The following is a 26,740-nucleotide window of genomic DNA, read 5'->3' as shown; positions in this document are numbered from 1 at the left end:
TGTTAAGATGAGGGTGCAGTTTTATTTGTTATCTAAATTCAAATCATCACAAAGTCATTAATGTTTATAAAGAAACTATAACACACAAAATATACATTTTACACATTACAGAGAGAATTGATGGACTTCAAGTGCATTCTGATACAAAAGGATATAGGTATTAAAAAAAGTTGAAATGTTTGGTAGACACAGTCTCTTGCTTAGCATAATATATGCTGGTGTGGTTTTTTACTTGCCACTGCATACTGCTTTTCCTTCCACTAAACACCAACATCAACAATGGGTTTAGTATGGCTTAGGCCTGTCACGCCCACGATCACTGTAATAGAAGCATAATATTAGGCAGAAAGTCCTGAGAGCCAAAGGACACTGAAACAGTCTACATGGACAAATGAAAAGTAACTCACCCTCCACCACGCATAGGACCACCACGTCCCCGTCCACCTCTATCCATTCCCCCACGGGAAAAGCCTCTGCCACCTCGGTCTCCACCACCTCTGCCACGGAAACCTCCTCTGTCCATTCCGCGACCTCCACGCCCCCCACGACCTACAAACACACAATTAATTGGTAAACTTTTCCCTTACATATCCCCATACTGGAAGCCTTAATGCATACACAATCCCACTGGTAGTCTTCCCATGAACCTCCATGTGATACAATAAAATGAAGGAAAATTGACAAACTGCTATATCTGAACCCTGTGACAAACAGTAAACCATCACCACATGGGAAGAATTCACTTTCTCAGATCCACTCGTCAGCATAGAGGATAGGACTGCCTGAACCAACATTATTTCCTTGCACCATCAACAAGAAGAATGTGACTGTATTACACAATGCAAATTTACCATTGCACACAATAATCATGCATACACTATCTACAGACTTACAGTTTAAACAATCATGTCGTGTACATCCACTCAAACAACGTAACTGCAATCTAACATCCAGCAAAAAACTAAAGTGGGAGGGGTAGCTTAGCAAAGAAGCAACAAACTCTTTAGATGTAGGATGGATGAAAGTGAACCTACAGAGACCAGATTCTTTCCTCAGATTTCTAGACTGATGGTAAACCAATACCAAGAGACATTTCTCCATCCAAGATTTAAACAGCTGCACTGATATTTTTATAGAATGGTAGGCTGATGCCATGTTTGATCTCATGAATACATGATTCAGATCTTTATCAGCCAGCTATGATTGTGCAATAACAATTTACAGCAGACAGAAAACAAGACTACAGACTATTACTAACAAAGAGGAAACATTTATATAGACAGATATTTTGACTTCAATCATGCTAAACTGAAAGATAAGCTCTAAATGGCTGAAAACTTCTTACACTAAATGTTCTTATTTACTAAACCAGAACTAAAAATGGGAAAACTGTGCATCTCTGGATCACAAGAAATAATCACTAAATGTAAAGCTATCCCTGTAACAGGCTGTGAAGGCCCATAGGGTTGAGATATTGAGGCTCCCATATTTCCTCTAGACCAGCCATGTCAAACATGCGGCCCCTCAACTTTTAGAGCTAACTGATATTAAAAATTTTAGTAGAAATATTTTTTGTAAAGACAATTTTCCAACAGACCAGAAGACAAGAAGTCTCATGCAGACATAAATTAGCAGGCTGCAGGAAGTGATCCTGAGAATTGCAGACGGGTTTGTCCAACTAACGGTTTGTAAAGTTCATGAAGGACAAACTACTGTATTTCAAAAGGTTAATGAACTAAAATCCACACAGCCTCACCACCCCAAGTATTTCCAAGAATCCCTTTTGGAGGTGTAGTAAGAATGCAAGGAGGGTGGCAACTGACCGGCAAGTGCAAGGGATTTCTACCTTCAAAACTAGCTTGCAACCCCCAGTCACTGTCTAATGGGCTGCCAGCAAACTTTCACTTTTATGACCATTGAAACAAGATACACCTTCCTACTAGTCCGGTAGTCTTTGTACATTGTCATTCAGTTCATTTTCACACAGCGACAGGTGCTGATGTTACACTGTGATGAACGTATAAAGGTTATAATTAAAGATGAAATTATCAACTACGAGTTTTCTTGTATATTTACAGTAACTTTTAAAGGGCAATGTTGCTTTCAAAAAATTCAAGTAGCAAAAAAAGAACCACTGAAAGTGAGTGCCGTGTTTTTCAAGAAAAAATGGGAAATCGCTAATTTCTGTTGTGAAATAGAAGGTAAAATTACACGTTTTATTTGTGGGCAAAATATAAGTGTTCCACTTTAGGTAATTATATTGAAATTATTCCTAAATAATAAATAGAATTAAATTTCCTTGTATCAAAATCTAATGCATATTTCTATCTTGAAGTGCGGCCCTGGACTATTATTTATAGGGCTGAGGTGGCTCTCTGTACAAGTTGAGTTTAACATGCCTGCTCTAGACAATCCGCTCATAGATGGCAGTAAGTTTGTCAGCCTCACGCACCAACTGCCCTTTACCCCCCCAGGAATATTCCTGGTACTCATTTCTGTTAGAGATTGAGCAACCCCAGGGCCATAGTGTGGCTGCAAGGATCAGGTCAATTGAAAAAAATCCACCCCATCAGGACTTGAACCCATTACTTCCAAATTGTAGCATAGTGCCTCAACCAACTATGCTACTGTGTGCCCCGATCACTGAATGTGGGAACACTAAATTGTGATTTCACTGGATAGCAAACACAGTGATGGGATTTCAGACAATTTTTGTTCATATTTCTCTTGTCACCTCATACTCTACTTTGCATTTGGAAATTGGTACAGCAGTTAAACATGACACATTACTATCAGTAGCAAATCACACAACCTATGCCTTTTACACTGTTCTGTTGACATTTTACAGCCAGCGTTTGACTCTAAAAAAATGTAAGTGTAAATAAGACCTTGTTACATTAAAAGACCTTCTGTGAGAGGTAAATGTTAATTGCCCACAGGGGCAGATAAAATCTTTAATTCTGCAAATGTGGGTTTTGGTTTGTTCTACATTATACCCTCCATACAGCAGATGTACTGTTATGAATTACACGAGGGCAAAGAACGGGGACCAAATTCTACTATTTTACTATACTCTCAAATCTGAACTTTTGCAGGAGTACAATGCTGGGAGACATTTCAAACATGATCGTGAAGCTATGTACAAAAACTTTCTCTGCTCACAACTTACCAGGTTGGTCTCCACCTCCCACCCCTTCAGGTCGCTCTTGGTTACAGCGATTGCATTCAGTTCTCCATGAGAAATTTGTGTTGCCACATTCTGGATTGGGGCACTTCCAGTCTCCATCACGACCAAAACCTGAATTACATTCCTGTTACTACATGCCTGATATATACATATAAGGGGCAGTCAAATGAAAACAGGTCACCACGCATAACGCACACAGCATGCAAGTTGGTAACAATAAAATTTGCTTACGGTACGAACATCTGGTGCGGACAAGCACAGTGACACGCCCTTGCACACTAGTCATTTGTTTATTGTGCTGGAAGTAAGGTTAGTGCTATGTGTGGTCATCAAACATCAGTAACGGAGGCAGATAAAGAACTGCGAAGTATAGTGCGCTTTTTGACTGCTGAAGGAGTAGGACAACAAGAAATTCATGGTCACATTTCTGTTGTTTACGGCATATACAGCACGTCACGTTCACATGTGCTGGCGTGGCATAAGAGATTCTGAGAAGGATGTGTCACTGCAAGGTGATGCTCGCCCAGGACAGGCTCATCGTGTCATCACTCCTGATGTTATAGCTGCATTGGATGATCATATCCAGGCAAACCGACGGATCATTGCGGAACAAATTAGTCTTTAGATGGGAAAAAGTCACAGTTCCGTAAACACCACTGTGACAAATTACCTCCTGTACCGCAAAATCTGCACACAGCGGGTTCCACATCAACTCACAGAGGAAAAGGAGACTCAGAGAATGGCTGCATCACTGAGTCACTTGCAACGATACCATGAGGAAGAGTATGCTTTTCTGTCCCGTCCCGTATTGCCAGTGGGGACGAAACCTGATGCCACCATTTTGAATCCGACAGCAAATGGCAGAGCCAACAGTGGAAACACGTGAGTTCTCCACCATCAACGAAATTCAAAGCGGTACACACAAGTTCTGGTATAGTGATGACCCCCTTTTTCGACTGCAAGGGCCATCTGCTTGTTGAATTTCTCAAGCATGGGACCACAATCAGTGCACAAGGCTATGAAGACACTTTGCAGAAAGTGAGACGTGCCACAAAGTCAAAACGCCCTGGAATGCTATAGAACGGCGTTATCCTTCTTCATGATAATGCGCGCCCCACACTGTCAACTCTGTGAGGAATGCGCTACAGAGATTTGGTTGGGAAGTGCTTCAACATTCCCCCTACAGCCCACATCTCTCCCCATGTGATTTTCACATTTTTGGAGACATGAAGAGACATTTGTGGACATCAGTTTGCATCGGACGAAGACGCGTGTTGCTGGGTAAAGATGTGCTTCCATAGACAGCCCACAAGCTTTTTCAAGGACGCGACTGATCGTCTTATCTCCCAGTGGGATAAATGTATTAACAATTTTGGAGATTACGTTTGAGGTAAGAAATGTTCTTTAATATGTTCTGGCTTTTGACCTATTTTCATTTGACTGCCTCTCATATTTTGAAGCTTTCACAATGAGTCAATGTAATAAGCCTCTCCTTCAGTCTGCTGTGGCAAGATGGAATGGAAATCCATTATACAGTAAAACTTGGTTATAGCAACATCGGTTTCTGCGACACCTTGTCTATTGTGTCAAATATTCAATGGTACGAACTAATTCCTCATAAAGCAACTGTTTTTATACCTTGCTTAGTATGACATGCACAAATGCATCAACCTCGTATGTAACGTCATTTTCATTCCTGAATTTCTCTGATATCGTGGGAAAGTTCAATGTGTCTGCCCACCCTCACTTTCTCTACTTGCTGACGTGACTGTCCTGGAAGAATACGACTGCGGGCTGCAAGAGGAGCGTGGGTTTTATGCGAAAACAAGGGTGTGGGGTGGGACCGCATGAATAGTGCAAGAGGACGCGGCAGGTTAACTGCATTCCTTTCCTAGAATCTCGTCTAACACGACCTCACATTGTCTACTTACCCTATAGTGTTCCTGCCTAAACCCAGAGAAGTGCAGTAGCGAAAACACGGCAATGAAAAGGAAAGTTTTAAGCATTGAAGAGAAAGTTAAAGTGATTCGTGAAATATTGTGTGTATTGTCAGTGAAAAGCGCTGTAATATGTCTTTGATATTACACATTTGGGCAATTCCACGTTAATGTTACGTTAGTCTGTACTTAACTATGTATTTCACTAAAAAATGCAACATTTTAACTCGGTTTTTGGTAGATTTTTACGTGACTAACATAAGGCTACTGTGGAAGTGCCCATTTCGGTTACAACGACATTCGTTTATAACGACACTATTTTTAGGTCCCTTTGATGACGTTATAACCAAGTTCTACTGTATTTTAACACAGCTGAGACTTCATTGTACTACATTAGTTAGAACTGCTGATGCAGACAGCCTCTAAAGAAACAACTGCAGTAAGCAAAATAGAACCCTGGCTGCTATTTACCTCCACTACTCTCAACACGAACATTGTCCCTTCCTCCTCCACGACCTCCTCTATCCATGCCGCCGCCGCCACCACCACCACCACCCCCACGGCCACCCCCACGTCCTCCACGTCCACCAACATAATTGTTCTTATGCTGTGCCATCTGTACTTTAATAATGGATCCCTTGAAGTCTTTTCCTGAAATGCCACAGAAACATTTAATACTTCCTACTTGCTCTGCATTTTTATAAACAGTAGTGCACCAAGTCAATGACACAACATACCATCAAACCAATCTATTGCTGATCTTGCAGCATTGGCATCATCATATGTAACAGTAGCCTCTCCCTTTGGTTTTCCAGTAATCTTGTCCTTATACATCCAGATCTTTGGCTTTCCTGACCTCCTATCCATCTGCAATATAGGAACACTATTAAGGAAAACGAGCACACGTGCGCACACACATACAGAGAAAAAGAAAGGGGCATATCATGTCACGAAACAACAACAGATATTTCCAAAGAACATTCACCACCCTGCTAGAAGTTTATGAAAATTAAGCAACTTATTATATACCACTGTACTGGTTACTGTAACTTTCTTTTTACAGAGGCCATTTTAAATCTGCATTATTCCTTACAACAAAACAAACAGATCAGAGTTAATGATCTGATGTAATTAAAGTACTACATGATTCGTTCAGAACAAATTAATCTCCTTCAATTTCTCCAATGGCGTGAGGATTTCCTCATCCCCATATTCTGCAGTTATGACAATTTACCCTCTCTGATATGTAAAACGTTGCTGCATCACTGAATATCGATCTCTGAAGGTAATTTTCACTTAGTAACAAAATTGGATATGATGGGGTTTATCATCCAGCTTTAAAGCCTGCACAATTTGCACTTTACAGGCATGGAGGTGAAGGCAGTTATGAACATCCCTCCAACAATCATCAGTGGTATACCTAACTGTAAAGCTAGTCTAGTTGACCTTTGTGGGCTTCCAAGACAATGTTTCCTGGATTCGATAAACACCTTCCTGTGAAGTGCTTAGTCTTCCCACCCATTTCAGTGCAGAACACTACAATTCTCTTGAAAATGCTTTAACTAACGATGGATATCACTATGTGAAGGTGGATCTTTTCCATACTGAGTTCTCTGATGATGTTGCATCTTGATAATAGACTTCATTTCAAAAAACCAAACTATGCACACTGCTTTCTCTTGAGCAGTCACCATTTTGAGATAACCGCCATTTTCTCCCGGACATCAATACAAGTACAGCATTGCCAATCAAAAGTTTTTTAAAGTCATATTTTAATATTCTGTAAGCAGTTTTATTTTGTTTTTCCAGTCTGAAAATTATAGGCCAGATACCTCAACAATAATTTTGAATCACACTGTACTTACTTTGATAACACCAATGGCACCAAAATGTTGCTGAATGTCATCTTCAGTCAAAGCAGGTGACATTCCTGACACAAATACTGTGTCTTCTTGTGTAATCATATCACCCCGATCCCCGTAACCTGCAAAACATGTACTCACTGATTCATCGTGTCACAATAAGGTACTAGTCCTACAGTTCATTATGGCTTTACACATCTAACTTGTTATTATCTACTTGAAGCTTCAGCACCCACCAAACAGTCCACCTGCTAAAGCAATGATGGACATGTGGTCAAGTTCTGAACTCCACATGAAATTATACAAGCCATATGCATGTCCTGCATTAGGACTATATATCATTTCCATTTGTGAATGTTTCAAGGCAATATTTATCACCATGCAATACACTTCTGACTACAATATATGACCAAATTCACAAATGATCCACCCTATGGTCATATTATAACCATGACAATGCATACATGGAATTGGACTACATGTCTCATGTGAGAATCATAAATATCTTTACAAATCCCATGTCATTTGAAGTTCTGCACCTCAACTGTCAGTGGATATATATTAACATAATTCACTTAATGCATCCATAATTATATGACCACCTTACACTTCTGACAGTCAATTTAATTCAGTCATTTGATGCTTTATTTTGCACAACCTGATTAACACGTTTCTTTTAATTAACATCTCCAGGATTATTAGTGCTGAACAATGTGACCACTGAACAGTAACTCCATGGAGCTGAACCTTTCTTGAGAAGTTGCCAGCTGTGCAGCTACTCAAGACTTTCCCAACATTTCATGGAACCTGAAGGTTCATTACCGTGTTCACAAACAGCCCTCCACTGGTCTTTATCATTAGCCAGATCAATCAAATTCATACCACCCAATCCTATCTCTCTAAGATCCATTTTAATATCATTCACCCACCTACATCTTGGTCTCCCCAGTGGTCTTTCTGGCTTTCCCATCAAAATCCTACATGCATTCTTCTTCTCCCCCAGTTAATCATCCTTATGGGTTCTTGGTGCCAACAAGTTACTACATTAACAAAGTCTGAATACTCCAGACAAGAGAAACCTCAGATTTAATTCTGCTGGCACCTAATAACATCAAACTTGGGATCATAGTACCCAGCACAATGTTAGAAGTCCATATATTATACAGCAGGCATCACAGTGGAAGTAAAATATACGTAAGTGCATTATCCAATCTTCCAATACTCACTTTTCCATCTCCAACATTCATCATGGATACCAACTTTTAATTTTGAACTAATTCAGAAGTTAGGGCCGTGCTGAATCAACTTTTGAAATTCTGTTACCTTTATGTTTACCCAAAATTACCTTCCAAAAACATTTCCAAATTAAAACTGTTACACATTTTCTTTGAATGGTTTTTACTTATTTACAAGGCCAAAAAGACTTGACATCTCCTTCAACAACAGCTGCTACTTTGAACTGTGTAGAAATGCTTGCTGTAAACATCAGCACAACCCCAATAAAATAAACTCATCACCAACAGTTGCATGACTGTACACAATGTGATAACACATACACCATGATTATGCCTTCTGGTTGGATTCAATCCATATTGTGCTACCCATTAACCAAAGTTATTCTTGTGCTTATCACCATACACCATATAAATATGCCAGCAGCCATTGGGCTCTGGTGTTCAATCAACAAGGGGTTGAAAGTATGCAGCACACCCTACTGTAGCAACAGTGAATAATGATCACTATGTGCTTATGTCGGTAAATATGCTCGCACAAACAAGATCACTGAACCAGATGGTTGATCAAAGGATAACATGAAAGAGCCACATTCATATCTGACTGCTCTCATTACCAAGTTTCCAATACGGGGAGCTATAATAACCACCGAGGTCAATATCACATCTTTCTGTCAAACCGGTAATACAATGACACTTCCACAGAAACAACCTTCTATCACTTGCTATACTCCAATCACAGGGCCTGAAAAAGCCCATTTTAGGCCAAGATGAATATCATGTGCAAGATATATGAAAAAAGAAAAAAAAGTAAAATGAATGTCTAAACTAAAAAATTACCATTATGAAGATCCACTTGAATGCAGACTAAATATACTAAAACAGTATATAACAGCAAAAAATTATTATATAATCTTGCAACATGGTATCATATAATTACATTCAATAATGTGAAATGCAATACAACCAGTCAGATGCAAGCAGCCCTTTCATGTGGCCTGTTTTCACTAAAGCTTAATGACACTGCAATTCCATTTTGGAAGCAAAGAAAAACATTTAAATGTGAAGTATAAAATAAAGCTGTTCACAGAAGTACATAAAATAAAATTTGGGATGACTGCTATACAACGAACATTCATCTTTCGTGTGATGACGTACACAGATGATCAGCATACAGAAGGGCAATGGGGAGGAAATCACGTATTTCCAACACTAACACACAGAATGATTAACTGATACACAAACATGCTGCAGTAGTTTAATGTGCGACAATAGAGGCATGACAGAGAGACTGCTTAATTGAACTTCAATACTGATTAATGTTAAGAACTGACATAGACTTATCAAATACTCATAAAGTAAATTGCATGTTACTTCAGTCTACTGTAGCAACTTCAGCAGTAAGAGGGCCATTCCTATACATATTTCTATTCAAGCTGCCAAAGACACAATTTTGAGCAAAAAAGATCAGGGGACCTAGGAGGCCAAAGTCCTTTGCTACTTATTTCATTCTCAACCACTTCACATACAGCAGACATGGACCTGTGTGCAGTATATGCTGTTGCATTACCTTGGGTCTTTCTTCTCACTTACAAATAGCACCTACAGATCCATGACTCTCATGAACAAGCAATGCATAATCTGGTTACGCTCATGGAAAACTGTTACTTAATACAGTTGAAATTTAACCAGTCTCGTGGCTGTGAATGCATTTCTCGATGACACATCAGTTTCTTGTTCCAAGCATCTTTAATAATGTGTGAATACTATGCCTGCACAGTTGAACCTCTTCTCACTTATAACATTTCTCTTCGATGTATGTCACAAACTAAACCCTTGGCCTGACACATTATGATAAGCCTTGATACATACAACTCATTCTTGTATTCATGAATGAACAATGAATACACTTTCTAGAAATCATACTTCTTATGAAGGATCTGACCATGAAAACTCAACTGCTGAATTGGATACCTCACTGCAATAACAACAAACTTACACAAAGATAAAAAGATCTGGGTAAATACAATTTTCACACATTTTGGTTCCAACCACACTATGATGACTAGCGAATTAACCACCACCTTATCAACATTAGACAAAACATACTATAATGTCTGTGACTCTGCAATATTTCCTCCTTTACAATCATTACAGCACACCATTAGTTATGCCTGCACATAAACCAAACATGGAGTCAAGAAAATCCTTAAATCACAAGACATGTAATTCCTCATATTTCTGAGGATGAACTCCATGAAACTACCGCGAAACTTGTTTCATTCATGAGTAATCTGTCAGACGACAGGTCCACAGCCTCTTCCAAAACAGTTCCTCCACTTAATGCGATCTTCTGTTTTTGGGAAGAGACTATCCAGGAAAAGTGATAATGTGGTAGTTTTTCCATTTGCTTTCCACATCGCAGTACAACAGCCGTTCAAACCACTCTGGTCACGCCTGTTGCTATACGAAATTGAACCATGTCGAGCATCATTTGCTCTGTGCTTCAAGTCGCTGTTGATGACGCTGCTTCCGGCATCAGTTTTTGGTGTCTCTCTTCATCTGATGCCTACCCTTTGACCTGTCCAGCAAGGGAGGCCCTGCCAGTAGCTACGCTACCGCTGGTATAGCTCTGGTATATGCACTGCAAAATATGCATGAAGGCATAAGGGGGTCAATTAAAGTAGTTATAACTATGTGTAGAAACAGCTATCAGTATTGAAGTTCTAAGCAGAATCAACACTGCCAGCAAGGAAGCGCTCTGCCCTGCATTCTCTACGGTAATACAGTAAACCAGGCTGCTGCATCACCGCGAGCATGTTTCCATCTCAACTGAACACTCTGTGTAAGACGACACTGTTATATTAAAAAAGGGCTGAATAAAGCTTTTAAGCATTAGACTCATTACAATCTTATCGGGCAACAAAACTTACCTGGTATTCTCCATCAATCACAAAGTACATTTTACTTTAAATTCAGAATTTAATTTCTTGATAAACAGAAAACTGATGTACCAAAAAGTCCTCGTTCAATGTCACATGACCTAAGTAATACATTTTCAGTACCAAATAATGTACTTAAAGTGCACTTCCATTTACAATACATTTCTGAGCTACCAACATGGCAATGACGCACGTGTAATTAAACCAGTGAAAACAAACCTCCATACTTTGTAGTAACAGGAATCCAAAAAATTAAAACAAATTAAGTGGCACCAGGTTTGTATCCTGGTGCGTTTACCTTTGTTAAAACCACCCCTGCTGCCACTGCTAAAACAGAAGCAATAACACTGAATCAGTACGTGATGTGCATGTGTTCTCGCTTGTAGAGTGTGAGGTCTGATCCTGCTGGCTTATTGGTGAACCTGGGCCGACTGCAGTCACTGCTGCAACCACCTGGCTACAAACTTGCAGCTATCCAATGCAACAACTTGTCAAACTGTCAAGTCAGAATCAAAGGACTGGGTATGTGGATGTGTTCATGCATGGTAACATTGCTCATAATGGTATCAACCTAAAAATACTTTTCAGTTCAGAGCAACAAAGTTTATTGTTATCACAACTAAACGAATGCACATTCCTTAATCCATGACACCTAAGCATGGGCCATGTATTGTTTTTATAAACAGGCCAAATGTTTATACTGTACTACAGCCTATTGCTACTAACAGCACAGTAAGTCAAGACAGATAATGCTATATGCAGACAATGTTGAGAAACAGAACTAATTTGCAGACAGATATTATTAAACATACATAATGCTAGGAATTAGTTTAAACAACCCACCAGGAATTTCTTTTTCCTACATTCTCGATGAAATTCTGTAAATCCCTTCAAAATAACAGGTCTGGCAAAATTAAAAACTTGCTGTACACAAAATATATGAATTTCTTTCCACATTACATGTGTACCTGTCTCCTCTTAGAGCCCTTGCTAATCTGATATACTACATCATTCCCAAATTTAGGACAGAAATCTCTGCTGAAGAACACATCTGTAAATTAAATAGTGAGGGGTACTGCCAAATGTTTGCAACATACACACCAAGTTATTAGGCTTGATATAAACTTCAATGGTATGGCCAATTCATTTCTCCAGACTGTGCTGCTGCACCTGCCCCCCCCCCAAGAAACAACTGAGGACAATAAAGAACACCACACTAAATCCAAATAAGTATGTGGTATCTATAAATAAGGTGAGTTTCTGGACATATTTCCAAGAAAGTACGAGACAACAATAATTTATTCTGGACGTTTCTTGTTGGAGGATGCTGAATAGTAGTAATAAGGAACACAGGCAGTCTGCAAATATCATTTAAAAGACCATGGTATGATTAGCATGACAGGCAAAGGTTAATAAAGGCATCAAAGTATTTGGTAGATTTGATGGTGGATTCTTTATTAGCTAAGGTAGTGAGAACCTTTCACACAGACTGTGTTCAAAGTAAACCATTCAGTCACTTCTGGTTCCACCAGCTACATTCCCATGTCTTTCCTGGCATGGAAGTGGGGGAACCCGTCCTGCACACAGCATCACAAAAGACTGGTGTAAACAGTCACAAGAGGCAAAGAGAAAAGAAATATGTTGGGAATAACTCTCAACATACATACTGCACTTTGCCCAACAAAGTTAGACTTGTCCATCTACCCACCTCGCCCTAAATAATATCACTTCTGGGTCAATGGGGAGAATGGAAAGGGTGGCAAATGGTGTAACAGTGGGGCACATGCTTCCATGAGGACATCAGAATATTGTGAAAAAAAAGCTTTATTTTTTTGTGCTGCACTAACAGTTATTCTCTAATGCATTTACTAAAAGGGTAGGGGATGAAAATTCTCATACCCCTCCCTCTCTCTGCCAACAGGAAAAAAAAACCCCTCTGTGGTTTTAGTCCACAAGCAAACTATACCAAGCGACCACTGCTTGTCGGCGAAGTTAATGTCAACTTTAGCGGATAGAGGGTGTTGCCTAGTCAGCGCAACGAATCCCCATGGCTGTTAGTTTCGGGTTTCTAGACCGGAGCCACTATTTCCTTGAAACAGCTCCTCAAGTATCTTCACGAGGCTGTTCCATACCCACTACTTCTCAGAAAAATCTGGTAGTGCCAGGAATCGAACCTGGACCTCTGGATCTGTAGCCATGAACTCTGACCACCAGACCACAGAGGAGGTCTGCCAACAGAAATAACAAGAGCAAAACACTCATCACAGCAAAAATTATGATTGAGTACTATGATTAAAACAAACTTTTTCCACACCATGGTTTATATCAGACTTCCACTGCAGGTAGGCAATACTTATTACAAGTATTTATTATTCAGATTTAGTAGCTGGGTCTTAACAGTCTTGCAAGAATTTGTTGATCACTACAAGTTAACACAAAATATTATATGCATGGCCCTAGTATGAGTATTAATCATGTAGAGGGGTGCTGGATATTCCAAATCATACAAGTGGAAGTTCTTAAGGCCATGATCTAAGTGGCAACGAAAATAGCAGACAAGACAAAATGCATCTGCAAGGGAAATAAAACTGTAATAAGATATGGTCATACATGACCAAGCCTGACAACAAAATTAATTATTTTTACAATTGCATAGGGGTAACAAAATTAGAAATGAGACAATTGGGATTAATATTCTTACCTGAAAAACAATAGTAACAATAAGAACAAGACTTATCAAGTTTCTTTATGTAATTCAAGTACACATTGACAATACATGCTGACAGACATATAAAATTGCAGAAAACAAATTTTGGAAAATGCCTGAAGTAAACTAACCTCACTGTATTTTGAGGTGCTCTCAGCAATTAAGCACAGATTGTAAAGACCACAATCTATAACTTCACACTGTTTTAACCATTATGAGCAAGTTACAGGAATAGGGAATGTCACATAGTTGGCAAGTCATAACAGCAGTTAGGATGATTGTCCATGTCAACTTCTATAGGATTCTCACTGACTGTCATACTCCAAGGTGCTGATTTCACACAAGACTTCTTTCACAAGTTTCAGGGGTGAAAATTTTTCAGCCCCTTTCATTTACAATATCATTTACATAAGAGTACTCTCAAGACCTTTCAATACCTCATAAAATTTTATATCATAAACTTCTTATATCTGTTACCATATTACCAAAAACCATTTTCATCTTAACCTTTGTACCATGTATAGCCCCATACTTACAATGGGCTCAGTAATTCAGAAATAAATGTGTTTTGTCTAGTTACACCCATTTCACTTTCATAACACAAACATCAAAACACATGGCTAACTACTAAGTCATATAATCTCCCCTCCAATAACTGTTGTGTACAGAAAACCTTTTGTTAATAAGAGTAATGCTTGCATGAAATAATGGCCCCATACAACACATTCTCAAACCAAGACACTCTTTCCAAATTTAATAATTTACAGCACACTCAAAAGAGCTCCTGTGGTTGTATTAAACTCTTGCATGTTAACACATTGTCATACGTCAAATATACTATACATTAATCTTTTATGAGAACCTGTTGAGATTTAAGAAAACACCATTTTCATTAATGGTATCACAAAACTTTATCAGCAAGAAAACACAATACAGCTGAACAAATCTTACCTAAAATATATGTCAACAAATCAGTAAACCAGGAGAATATTTTTGTAAGTATTTTTTAACCTTCCATGTATACATTTAGAATGTACTACACATTGCTTTAACTGACGTTAACCCAGCATGTAAACTGAACAAAACCAGCTCCAAACTTTTCACACAACACAACTGTTTACGTTGCAGAGCATATTTCAACACCACCCTCAAAATCCTGAACCCATCCTCAATTAAGGAAAAAAAAACTCACCTGCACAGGTAATTTCAATATTCTCAGAAAACTAAATACGTCATGAAATGCACACAGGTATACTTTCATCTCTCACACCATCTCCTGTGACAGCTATTATGACTATCTTGAGATTGCAAATCACATTAATATGTGAATGTGTAAAACATGAGGTCTTTACAGTGGTGAATTCATATTGTGTGCTCTTTTGGGTTATGGACGGAGCGCAATCTGGTAGGGGGTAAATAAACATTTAGACACAACATATTGCCTCCTTCCACACATCTACTGTGAGGATGAAGACAGTATGTCCCTCTACATTGTTGGTTCTCACCTATCAAATCAAACGGTGGCATAAACCAAAAGAATTATGTGCATGTACTCTGATACATCACCAACCATCAACATTTACAAGCCAACGCCTGCAGTACTCAAATCATAGAAGATGAAAGCTTTTCAAAACATAACTTTATGTCAACATTCATATGCAAGACATGTATAAATTACATACCAGTTGATTATAATTTATATACATGTAACTTTTGTGTTAAGTACAGATCATGTCACCCATTAAACTAAGAAGACTTCAAAAGGATTTCTGTCTTAACTGCATTAATTCCTTTCAACTTCTAAAAACATTCTCCCAGTTGAGCACATGTAATCTGTACAATCTTTTTTTATGCATACCTCCCTGCTTAACCACAGAATTAAAGTGAATACTGGGATACAGATTATTCCACCAACCTCACTCAGACTACTGCATATAATTTCGCTACCTCATTTTCTTTGTCCCAAAAAATTAATTTATGAATTTCTGCCACCTTGTTTCCTATGTCCAAAAAAAATATTAAATCTTTTTTCCTACAGCCTGATATCAAATCAGCTTTACAGAGTATTATACAATGAACTCACCCATAGCCACCACCACTGCCACCCCTGCCTCCACCAGACCCACTACTGCCATAACCACCTCCAGAATGACCTGAAAAATTGTGAATTTTTGATAAAGCATTTAGTTTCTGAAAGAAAATGAGCAAAACTATACATCTAATCCAAATGTATTAATAATATATCACCACACTAAAACATTCTGATGTGGCCACTTAAATTTATATTTTACTTGAACACTGACACAATAAAAAAATATATTCCCAACCACCTTTTAGGATATTAAAGCATCCACACAGGATCTCACTGAAATCAATCAAGTAGTCTGTAACACACTAAAAGCAACAAACCTCTGAAAATGGATTATTAGTTAACTCAACTGAAAAAAGATATGGGAAACTACTAATCACTACATTAGATTAACATAAATACAGACTTTATATTCTACATTCTGGGTTCAAAAAGCCTGGAGACTGGCTATCCAGATCAATTTTCTAACGACTTTCATCAGTACCTACAAGAAAATGACCAGAGTAACCCAAATTATGGATGACTGTTTCAGTCTTATTTTTTTTTTTCAAATTCACTCATCATTCAACACCAATCTGAGATACTACAAGCATCATTAAGTAAACCACAAATAATTAAAACACTGACAGATTCAGGTATGTCACAGGACTGCACGAAGTGCTCTGTTGAGAGGTAATTTGTTATCATTTTAAAAATTCTTCCTTTACTTAACAACAATTTTCAACTACTTACTCTGTGGCACTGCAAGCTGAGCTTGTGTGTCAGGTAAAGTGGATGCAGTACTAAGTTGGGTCAGCTAAGTAAGTCTCGTGAATAAAACCCTTTCACAACTCCCTCAAACTGTTACAATGCCCACCCTTCTGGCGCAATTCCCTTATTTCCCTGCAGTCACTTATTCACTCAGCACTCTCTTTCCATGGCCATAGTACAGGTACCACTTCAGCATTCACCTAGAGTGATTAGAGAAGTCCATGGAAAATCTCAATCAGAATAGCTTGTCTCCCGCATATTTTGAATAAAACAGGAATTACACCAATCAGTAATTTGGACTGTTCTCCTCTGGAGCGAGGAACCCCTTCTGGCTCTGGTGCCTGAGCACTGCACTATTCAATACTAATACAGTTAAGCTAAAATTGGTTACCCACCAGAGTACTGGAATATTTAACATCCATCAATCTCTGACAATAAAGGCTGAAGGCAGTACCACTAAAATGTGTGCAATTTTGAGTGGGAGGACAGAAGGCCAATTTCCTTGATTACAACAAAAACCTCACCACAGAACATCAACAAAAGTTAATGATCCACATAGGGTATTATGTTCTCACTTTGTGTACTTAATTGGTTTACTAAGAGACAATGTAAGTACCTCTGATTGCTGGTGCGAGCAACAGTAGTCTAATTTGAATATACTAGCATTTACTATGAGAAAATCACATTGTAAGTCACAAAATCTGGCCTCAGGACTAAGATTTGGACCTGGGACCTCCTAAATACAAACAAGGTGAGCTACCACTCAGCTGCATGTCTGTCCACACATTATACATACCCCCATAACCTTGGCTGCCATAACCACCCTGCTGTCCTCCGTAACCACCTGACTGCTGTCCGTATCCTCCACCGGATCCCTGCTGACTATACCCTGAATACTGACCACCACCACTACTGCCACTACCACCCCCACCACCACCTCCACTGCTCTGGTCACCATAAGGTGGTGGCTGTGTTGGGTAATTTGACTGATAGCCTCCTTGATGATGCTGCTGCTGTCCTGATCCATAGCCAGATGAATGATCATAAGAGGGGTAACTGCCTCCTAATAGCAAAAAGGTATTTAAAAATTTAAATTTATTAAGTTAATACCATATCACAGACATTCCTGGCCTCCCTTGACTACACTATGAGATGGCTTATTCTCAAAATGAGAACTTCCCCATTCTCTACTAAGCTTACTGTAAACATGCAGATGTCTTAAAACCCTGGGTACTGTACGCAATGTTTCCTGCCATTAGGCATCAATCCTGAAATGTATAAAATTAAAATTAAGAAGGGACACACAGGAGTGTAGCTGGTTGAGGCAACATGCTACATGCAGGAAGGTCATGGGTACGATTCCTCATAAGGTCTTTGAATTTTTCAACTGATCTAATCCTTCCAGCCGCACCATGGCCCTGGGGTCACCTCAGCCTCTAACACAAACAAGTACCAGAAATCTTCCGGGGGGGGGGGGAAAAGGGGGATCGCCNAAAAGGGCGACCGGCACATGAAGCTGACAACCTCACTGCCATCTCTTAGCTGACTGTCTAGAAAAAGTGGGAGCCTTGACCTCTCCCCTATGGGCCTTCACAGACTATTATTACAGGGACAGCTTTAGTATAAAAGATTACTAACTCCATCCAGTGTGATTTATAAATGTTTTTCCTCCTTTTTAATCTTTCATCCTTCACATGTTTCAGTCAAAGCGACCATCTGCAGAAGGATATATTAGTACACGCAGGAACTACTATTAGGTGATTCGTCATTATTAATACACACACGAGAGTTGGAACTTTAATAGTGGCAAATATTTATTTACAACTAAGAAGAATATTTTACCAGCAAATTGGACTTAAATTTGAGGAACTAGTGAAATGCCACATTTGGAGCATAGCTCTGTATGGGGCTGAAACATGGTCACTTAGGGCAGTAGATCAGAAATATCGGGAAAGTTTCGAAATGTGGTGTTGGAGAAGGATGGAGAAGATCAGTTGGACCGATTATGTGACAAATGAAGAAGTGTTAATTAGAGTCAGTGAGCAGAGGAATATCCTACACGAAATAAGAAAACGGAAGGCTAATTGGATTGGTTATGTTTTATACAGAAACTGCCTTCTAAAAGAAGTTATTGAAGGAAAGATATAGGGGGCAGATAGAAGTGACAAGAAGACAAGGAAGAAGACGTAAGAAGATGCTGGATGACCTTGGGGACAGAAGAGGATACTGTCATTTGAAGGAGAAAGCTCTAGATCGCATTAAGTGGAGGAATTGTTTTGGAAGAGACTGTGGACCTGTCGTCTGACAGATTACTGATGATGATGATACAAAATAGATACATGTTTCGAAGTTTCACCATCCTTCAATGTAGTCACCAGCATTGTGAACAACCCGTTGCCAGTAATGTGGAAGTCCTAGGATACCTTTAGCAGCGCCGGTTGTGTTGATAGTTCAAATGGAACGGTCTATTGCCTGAAGAATCTCTGGAACAGTGCTGAAGTGAATGCCACAGTGGTTCCTTCATCTTAGGAATCAAGTCGAAGTCACAAGGGCTTAAGTCCGGGGAGTATAGTGGACGGTACAGCACTTCCCAGCCCCATTGAACAAACAAATCAGCCATATCTTGTGCTGCATGTGGTTGAACAGTCCTGCAAAATGATTGGTCGGTTCTGTAGAAAGTGTCGCCGCTTCTTTCTCAAAGCTGGTCGCAGGTTGTGTTCCAAAAATAAACAGCAATACTGCGCACTAACAGTGTGCTGTCGGAGAAAGGCATGCGTTAGGATAACACCATCACAGTCATACATGTGAATCACCATAACTTTCACACTGCTGGGTTCCTGACAAACTTTTGATTTTCGTGGTGACCAGTAATGATGCCATTCGTTCAATTGGCATTTCATTTGTGGCTTGTACGATTTGGCCCATGTCTCATCTAGCGTAATGATACTCATACGGCGTAAGAAAGCCTATCCTTTGCGCTCATAGCACTCCAAGTGGTTACGAGCAGCATCGTATCATAGCCATTTCTGCATTTCCGTAAAATCATGTGGAACCCACCTTGATGCAATTTTTCTCATTCCCAGGCATTACTTCAGAATGTGAAGCACAGTCATATGCGCTAATCCCGTCTCTCGGACCAGCTCACGAATCATATGGCGTCAATCACTCTCCAGTAACGCGGAAATAGCATACACTTCTTCTTCACTGACACTAGGACAACCTGGCTGACGCATGTCTGCCACATTTTGGGGTCCCTCGTTGAAGGCATTTACCCACCTTGCCACTGTTCTGTAAGGCAATGCAGATTCCCTGCAAGCCTCCTAAAGACCTTGATGACACTGTCATGCTACATGGCCTCTGAGACATTCAATCTTTATCCAACTCTGTTGTTCCTGTTTCGAACATTGTGACAACACTATATTAGACCACCAGCTAACATGAAGCTCTGTTCTTCTCACCACTGCGCATGATGTGGGAAGGGAGAGTCCATTTGCTCTGAGGTAAGGTAGGTCTGTAACTAACGTGTGGTATAAGCGACATTATTTGGTTCCGTCGCATGGCATCTCTACAGCAGTGTTGCCACTATTAAAGTTCCAACCCTCGTATAATACCATCACAATGTCATAAATATAAAATCTTAGCTTTTAACAATTACAGCAATGTGCCTGAATTTATTAAAATAGTTATAATTTATTTACAAGTGTAGTTTAAAAAAATTGTTAAAATCTAGAATCAATCCTTTATACTCTCCTTTTTTTATTGTTAGTGGGGTGGGACTAAGTCCCTTGTGCTGCAGCCACTTCTGGCCTATTGTACCAGCCCCAGATGATATGTGAGGGTGTTGTGGAGCAATTGGTGGAATGAAGATTGGCAGGGGAAACCATAGTACTTGGAGAAAACCTGTCCCAGCGCCACTTTGTCCACCACAAATCCCACTTGACCAGACCCAGGATCAAACCCAGTCCACTGCGGTGGGAAGCCAGCTACAAACCGCGTGAGCTATGGCACAGCCTACTCTCTCTCTTTAAAGGAAGATGAGTGTCTACCACATTGTGGTTCCGTTGTTTGACGAATATGACTCTGCATATATATTATGGGTATTATGTAGTATTTCCATAATCCTGATTTTATTTACATGCGTTTTTTATTTATTTCTCCCTTTGCTAGTGCGGTGGGACTAAGTCCCTTCTACTGCGGTCACTTCTGGCCTATCGTACCATAATTCTACCTTTAGTGTCATCCAGTTTGGGCTGTGCTGTGCTCAACATATACTGAGTTGCGTATTTATAACCTTTGTGCCTCATGACATTTGTGTAGGTGTGTACTGATGTTTTATTATATCAAATATACTGATTATTGCTCTACTTTGTAAGTTTTAGCTCTTTTTTCAAATTATTAAGTTTACTGAAGTGATACATGTGGAAGATTTCTTTTATATTCATGAGGTCCCACCTTTAGCATGTTCAACCATTTCCATGGGTCCATACTGGTAGCATTTATTTAGTATATGGTGGGCGAATGCTGATTGTCTTTGTTAAATTTTATGTCTCTTATGTGTTCTTTGTATCTTGTTGTTAGGTTTCTACCAGTGTGGCCAATGTATATTTCATGTATTGGTAATGACTAATCATACTGTAATAGTAGTTTCTGTATGTACTGATATGTCCTTCTGAAGATGATCACTCCAACCGAAACATATCAAGGATGAAAGATTAAAAAGAAGAAAAATAAAACATTTATCAACCACACTGAACAGAGTTGATAATCTTATACATTACCGCCAGTGTGACAGACCAGGATGAACCATATCAAATAGTTATACCTTATTTTATTCCAAAAGATCACAGACTGATGACTTAATACTTTTGAATTTTTTTTAAAAACAAAATAAAGCATCAGTAATGGATTCTCATGGTCTTTGTGTATACAATGAATTAATTAGGAACCTTTCCAATTTTACTGTAAGCAAAACTGTTCAGGTACCAGGTGTACGCACTTTATATTCATTGTGTTGAAAGTGGTTGCCTGTTTTAGGCTATCACTGTTGGAAAGCACTTGTAACTGATTTAAAAATAAAAAAANACTGTAACATGAAACAAATACTTGGAAAGTGCAAAGTCTTTCATATTTCCAGATATCATAATGGTATCTTTTCTTTATATTCCACATCAAGTCGAGAGAAATGGCACATCTGCATCAAAAATCTTTCAAAACAAATATTTTACGAAGGCAAATCGAAGTCTTTACCCCTATTTTTTTCAGCCAAAATATTAAGTGATTGAGTAACTGGGTTATACATTCTATGTAACAGCGTATGCTTGGACCAGCCCAGCATTAACTCTCAGCTGCTCCGCGGCACTGCGCTGCTGTCAGTCAGCGAAGATGGCTGGTGTGCTCAACACGTTCATGTCGTATGAGCAGCGAAGTGTTATTCGTTTTCTATGGAGCAAGGGACGAACGCCCACTGAGATCCATAGGGAAATGCAGCCGATGTATGGGACAAATGTCTCACTTTAAGTGTGCGGTGGTGGTGGTGGTGTTGAGAGTTCACCAATGGCCGGGAAGAACTTAATGACAATGAGCACTTAGAGTGATCTCGCACCTTGCTCACATCGGACAAAATTGTCCGCGTGGATGAAACAGTGAAAGCGGATCGGCATGTGCACCTGAAGGTCATTTCCAAGGAGCTTGGCATTTCATATGGCAGTGTTTACGAAATCGTTCACAATTCCTTGGGGTATTGCAAGGTTTCACTTAGGTGGATGCCTAAGCTGCTGGCTGATCTGCACAAGGCCAAGAGAATGATGACATCACTGCAACATTTGCAGTGTTACTCTGACAAGGGTGAAAGGTTCCTCGATCTCACTGTCACCGGAGATGAAATGTGGGTATTACATTTCACTCCAGAATCCTAGCAGCAGAGCATGGTGTGGAAACTTCCCTGGTTGCCTGTCATGAAGAAATTCCACAGAACGCCATCCGTACGGAAGTTGATGGTCATGGTCTTCTGCTATCGCCAAGGACCACTCCTGCTGGATTTCATGCCATGAGGTGCCACCATCAACACGGACAGCTATTGTGGCACACTCGCACGTCTGCGAGCTGCCATCAGGAAAAAACACCCGGTGATTCTTGTGGGCAATGTGGTTCTCCTCCATTACGCCAGGCCTCATGTGGCAAACAGGACCGCCGACCAACTGCAGTCATTCAGATGGGAAATTATGGACCATGCACCATATAGTCCAGACCTTACCCCCAGTGATTACGTGTTCGGTCCACTGAAGAAGTTCCTGACAGGCCAGGGGTTCATTTCCGGTGACACAAAAACTGCTGTCTGCCGGTGGTTCCGCACTCAACCGGCTGAATTCTACAACAGCGGCATCTCCAAACTAGTGGTGCAATGGGATAAATGCCTGAACCGGGGTGGTGACTATGTGGATGCCTGTATTTTAATCTCCCTGTATGTGTATTATTGTGGCTGAAAAAATAGTGGCAAAGACTTTTCAATTTGCCCTCCCAATAACAGATATTAATTAAGGAAACAAAGAATGCTGATTTACTTCTTTTGGCTTATTTTGGACTTCACCCATCGTCTGGTATATAAAAGACAAAAAAAAACCACGACGTTTCAGAGACTGGATCTGTCTCCGTCTTCAGGTGGATAGGGAAGGATAAACCTACTCAGCTGGGCCCCTTAGAAAGAGCTAGTCTCAATCGCTGGAGTCCAGTGGAGTCCAGTCTGGTATATAAAAGACAATAAGAAGTCCAAAATAAGCCAAAAGAAGTACAGTATACACCATTTAGTTTATTTTACTGATAAATCTATACTGAATACAAGGCTCATTAGCAACTCAAAAAACCTTCCATACAAAGATTCTGGGAGCTGCTACTTAAAACAGAAAGTGTGCTCCAATCAAGATGAATAATGAAATACTGTGGATTTTCTCCAAGTCAGTGCACAATATAAAGAAATAATTTTAAGGCTTATTCTGTTTCAATGTCACATTACGTAACTCAGCAGAAGAACTGCTGACAGAAAAAGATTCTGATCGGTTTTAATGAACAATCACTGGCAAAGAGCAATTCAGAAGTGACTGTAATGCTAACAGGAACTGCTACTGCTCAAAAACCACCATTTTACATTACTTTATATACAGTAAAACTTGGTTATAGCAACATCGGTTTCTGCGACACCTTGTCTATTGCGTCAATATTCAATGGTACGAACAATTCCTCATAAAGCAACTGTTTTTATACCTTGCTTAGTACAACATGCACAAATGCATCAACCTCGTATGTAACGTAATTTTCATTCCTGAATTTCTCTGATATGGACATTGAACGTAATTTAAAAGTGTGTATTGGGCAAGTAACAGGAAACAGATGAAGATAACTGATTACTGTACTCGTATCTAGGTACAGTAAGGCACAACAATTGATGTAATCTACTGTAATTTGTGGAGTAGGCCTACCTTTAATATACAGTATTAGTGCGGTGTGTATTGTCAGTGAAAAGCGCTGTAATATGTCTTTGATATTACACATTTGGGCAATTCCACGTCAATGTTACGTTAGTCTGTACTTAACTACGTATTTCACTAAAAAATGCAACATTTTAACTCGGTTTTTGGTAGATTTTTACGTGACTAACATAAGGCTACTGTGGAAGTGCCCATTTCGGTTACGACATTCGTTTATAACGACACTATTTTTAGGTCCCTTTGATGACGTTATAACCAAGTTCTACTGTATATATATAAAAAAAAGAACTGCCAAAAAGCAATCACTTGGTATGACATTTCAATTATGGGAACATGAACAAGATGAATATGGTTTGGGATAGATGACCAAACATGTTTGGGACAGAGAGTTTATAACTGGCCGCTTGACTTGAAAAACTTAAGAACACTCCATTTATCCACTTCAGTAAGTAGACCAGAACAGCTTCCAACACAATGACATGAAAATTATCTATCAAGCGATTAAAATGGTGCCTTATAAATAAACAGGAAGACAATGTTCTTTGAGCAGAAAAGCCTGAGGCAGTTTTTAATTTAAGACTTATTGCACATATTGTAAGCTTAACAATTATTTAAAAATAGCAGAACTGAAAGGCTTGTTGCTAAAATTTGGACCCGCTTTCACTTTTACTTCTGTGACACATTGGACCAAGGTACTTTCATTCATTTCTTCTTACATTTCTGTTGGTTCAGTAAACACAAAAAACTCCGTGATTTTAGTCCGCAAGTGAACTATACCGTCGAAGCGACTGCCACTTGTCGGCGAAGTTTAGTGCGGATAGAGGGTTTCGCGTGGTCAGCACAAGGAATCCCCAGGGCCATTAATTTCTGTTTTCTAGACCGGAGCCGCTTTCCTTGAAATAGCTCCTCAATTATAATCACGGGGCTGAGTGGACTCTGTTCCAGACCCACTACTTCATGAAAAAATCTGGTAGCGCCCGGAATTGAACCCGGAACTCTAGATCTGTAACCAGGAATGCTGACCACTAGACCAATGAAATAAAAACTTCAAAACAAGTGACAGCAGAAGGCTTACAACAGACTGAAATACATGTTCACCACTGAAAGACATTTCAAAAACAAACAAGTTCTTTCAACCTGAACCTTCTGAGGCCGTTAAGTACATAAGAAATAACAACAATTCTAATTAAAACCTTACAGGAGGATTGTAAAAAGAAAAGTGAAAATACACAACAAACCAAAGAGAAATGGGCACATATAAAATTGAAAACTGTACTGAAATTGCACCACAATTTGGGGCAAAATGTAAAGAAAACTAAACATAACTACGCTAACCCAAACTAACCTGTCAACACATTTCCAGCTTAATTTTTCCTTCCCAAACTGACATTAAAAATATATCACAATTATATAAGTACTGAAATTTTGAGAGCCCAATTTCAATGCTACAAAACTTTTATTGAGATTCTAACATTAGCCTAAACATTCTACTTCATGAGAACCACAAGATTACAATTCACCCAGTATTTGTACATTCTCTTCAATATATGGCATTATTAATTCGTGATATAGAGCACCAAGTTTCCCCACATACACACGGAAATATCTGCTATATTGTAAATTCGATACAAAAACTATATGCAAGAATGCATATACACCTTGCTGTGAATATGTCTGGTCACCAGTTGAACCATAGCTGCCATAACCTTGTTGCTGTCCCCACGACCCCTGCTGATTATAACCACTTTGGTCATAGCTTTGCGTTGATGGATAATTTGGAGTAGGAGCACTTGCAGCTCCAGCAGCACCTCCCGCTGGAGCCGGCTGTGAATAGCCAGCATAACCACCGTACGCTGTACCACTCGAATTGTAATTTCCGTATTCTGTAAAAGAAAAAACGCGGGCAAACCTATGCCTAGAAGTAACCTCAGAAATAAGAAGGGAAAACAAATTACAAAAAAAGTGGGGGGGACTACTACACAAACTTCGTTAGTTATAACCGTCTAGCAAAACAAAGTCTGCAATCATTCGGTACACATCGATTGGTATTTTGTACTTTAAACTGCCTATAAATTTCGGCTTTCAACTCCGAATTACAACCGCCTATGGCGAATAATTAATAAATAAACCAAATATAGAGAAGTGTTCATTCTAATATTGATGGACCAATATTTAAATATGTATACAGGATGTAGCAATTAAACGAATAAGAAATAAAATATAATATGATTAAACATATTACTTACGATTGTCACCCATTTTCTTCCTACGCGTCCCTTCTTGTTGATGATACAAACCGGAATTCCAAAGAACATAAAACGGAAGTCAATGTAACATACTTTGTGCACTACCAGAGTATACAGAACACGAGACTTTAGTTTCTGAGTATCTCCGCGAGATGCGTTGCCGTTTCCTAATTTTGTGCTGTCAATTCCGTGCGCACACCAAGGAAACTATCAACCGCAACGCAACCGCGATTTCCGAGATGTGTTATCAGCAGGGCCCGGTTTATGATCTGTAAAATGACCAAAAAATATTTAAAAAATGACCTAA

At 39.4% G+C, this 26,740-nt stretch overlaps 1 protein-coding gene across 2 annotated transcripts; it reads right to left on the bottom strand.

Annotated features, from left to right (window-relative positions):
- Window positions 1-26,543, bottom strand: LOC111865417 (RNA-binding protein cabeza). 2 transcript variants are annotated; one of them, XM_023853431.2, is made up of 11 exons: window positions 26,434-26,542; window positions 25,846-26,070; window positions 17,503-17,769; window positions 15,951-16,020; window positions 11,459-11,487; window positions 6,990-7,108; window positions 5,862-5,991; window positions 5,596-5,775; window positions 3,170-3,298; window positions 408-549; window positions 1-319 (listed from the first exon to the last, which is right to left on the bottom strand). In XM_023853431.2, the coding sequence occupies exons 1-11, from the start codon at window positions 26,444-26,446 to the stop codon at window positions 286-288; spliced, it is 1,338 nt and encodes a 445-aa protein (XP_023709199.1). In that variant the 5' UTR covers window positions 26,447-26,542; the 3' UTR covers window positions 1-285. The 2 variants fall into 2 exon arrangements, with proteins under 2 accessions (XP_023709199.1, XP_023709198.1); XM_023853430.2 differs by lacking the exon at window positions 11,459-11,487 and having other exon boundaries at window positions 26,434-26,543.
- Between the last annotated feature and the right edge of the window lie 197 nt (window positions 26,544-26,740).

This window comes from Cryptotermes secundus, unplaced genomic scaffold (assembly GCF_002891405.2).
Source record: "Cryptotermes secundus unplaced genomic scaffold, Csec_1.0 scaffold343, whole genome shotgun sequence".
Classification (NCBI taxonomy): domain Eukaryota; kingdom Metazoa; phylum Arthropoda; class Insecta; order Blattodea; family Kalotermitidae; genus Cryptotermes; species Cryptotermes secundus.
This window is presented reverse-complemented; position numbering and strand designations above follow the sequence as displayed.

What these genes read in the sequence shown, in the direction of transcription:
- LOC111865417 (XM_023853430.2), bottom strand. Translation starts at nt 26,502, where the DNA reads ATGTTCTTTGGAATTCCGGTTTGTATCATCAACAAGAAGGGACGCGTA. An exon ending in CCAGACATATTCACAGCAAG is followed by an intron (nt 17,770 to 25,845) that starts GTGTATATGCAT and finishes TTTTGCTATTAG; the next exon opens with GAGGCAGTTACCCCTCTTAT. An exon ending in GGTCCTATGCGTGGTGGAGG is followed by an intron (nt 320 to 407) that starts GTGAGTTACTTT and finishes CTTCTATTACAG; the next exon opens with TGATCGTGGGCGTGACAGGC.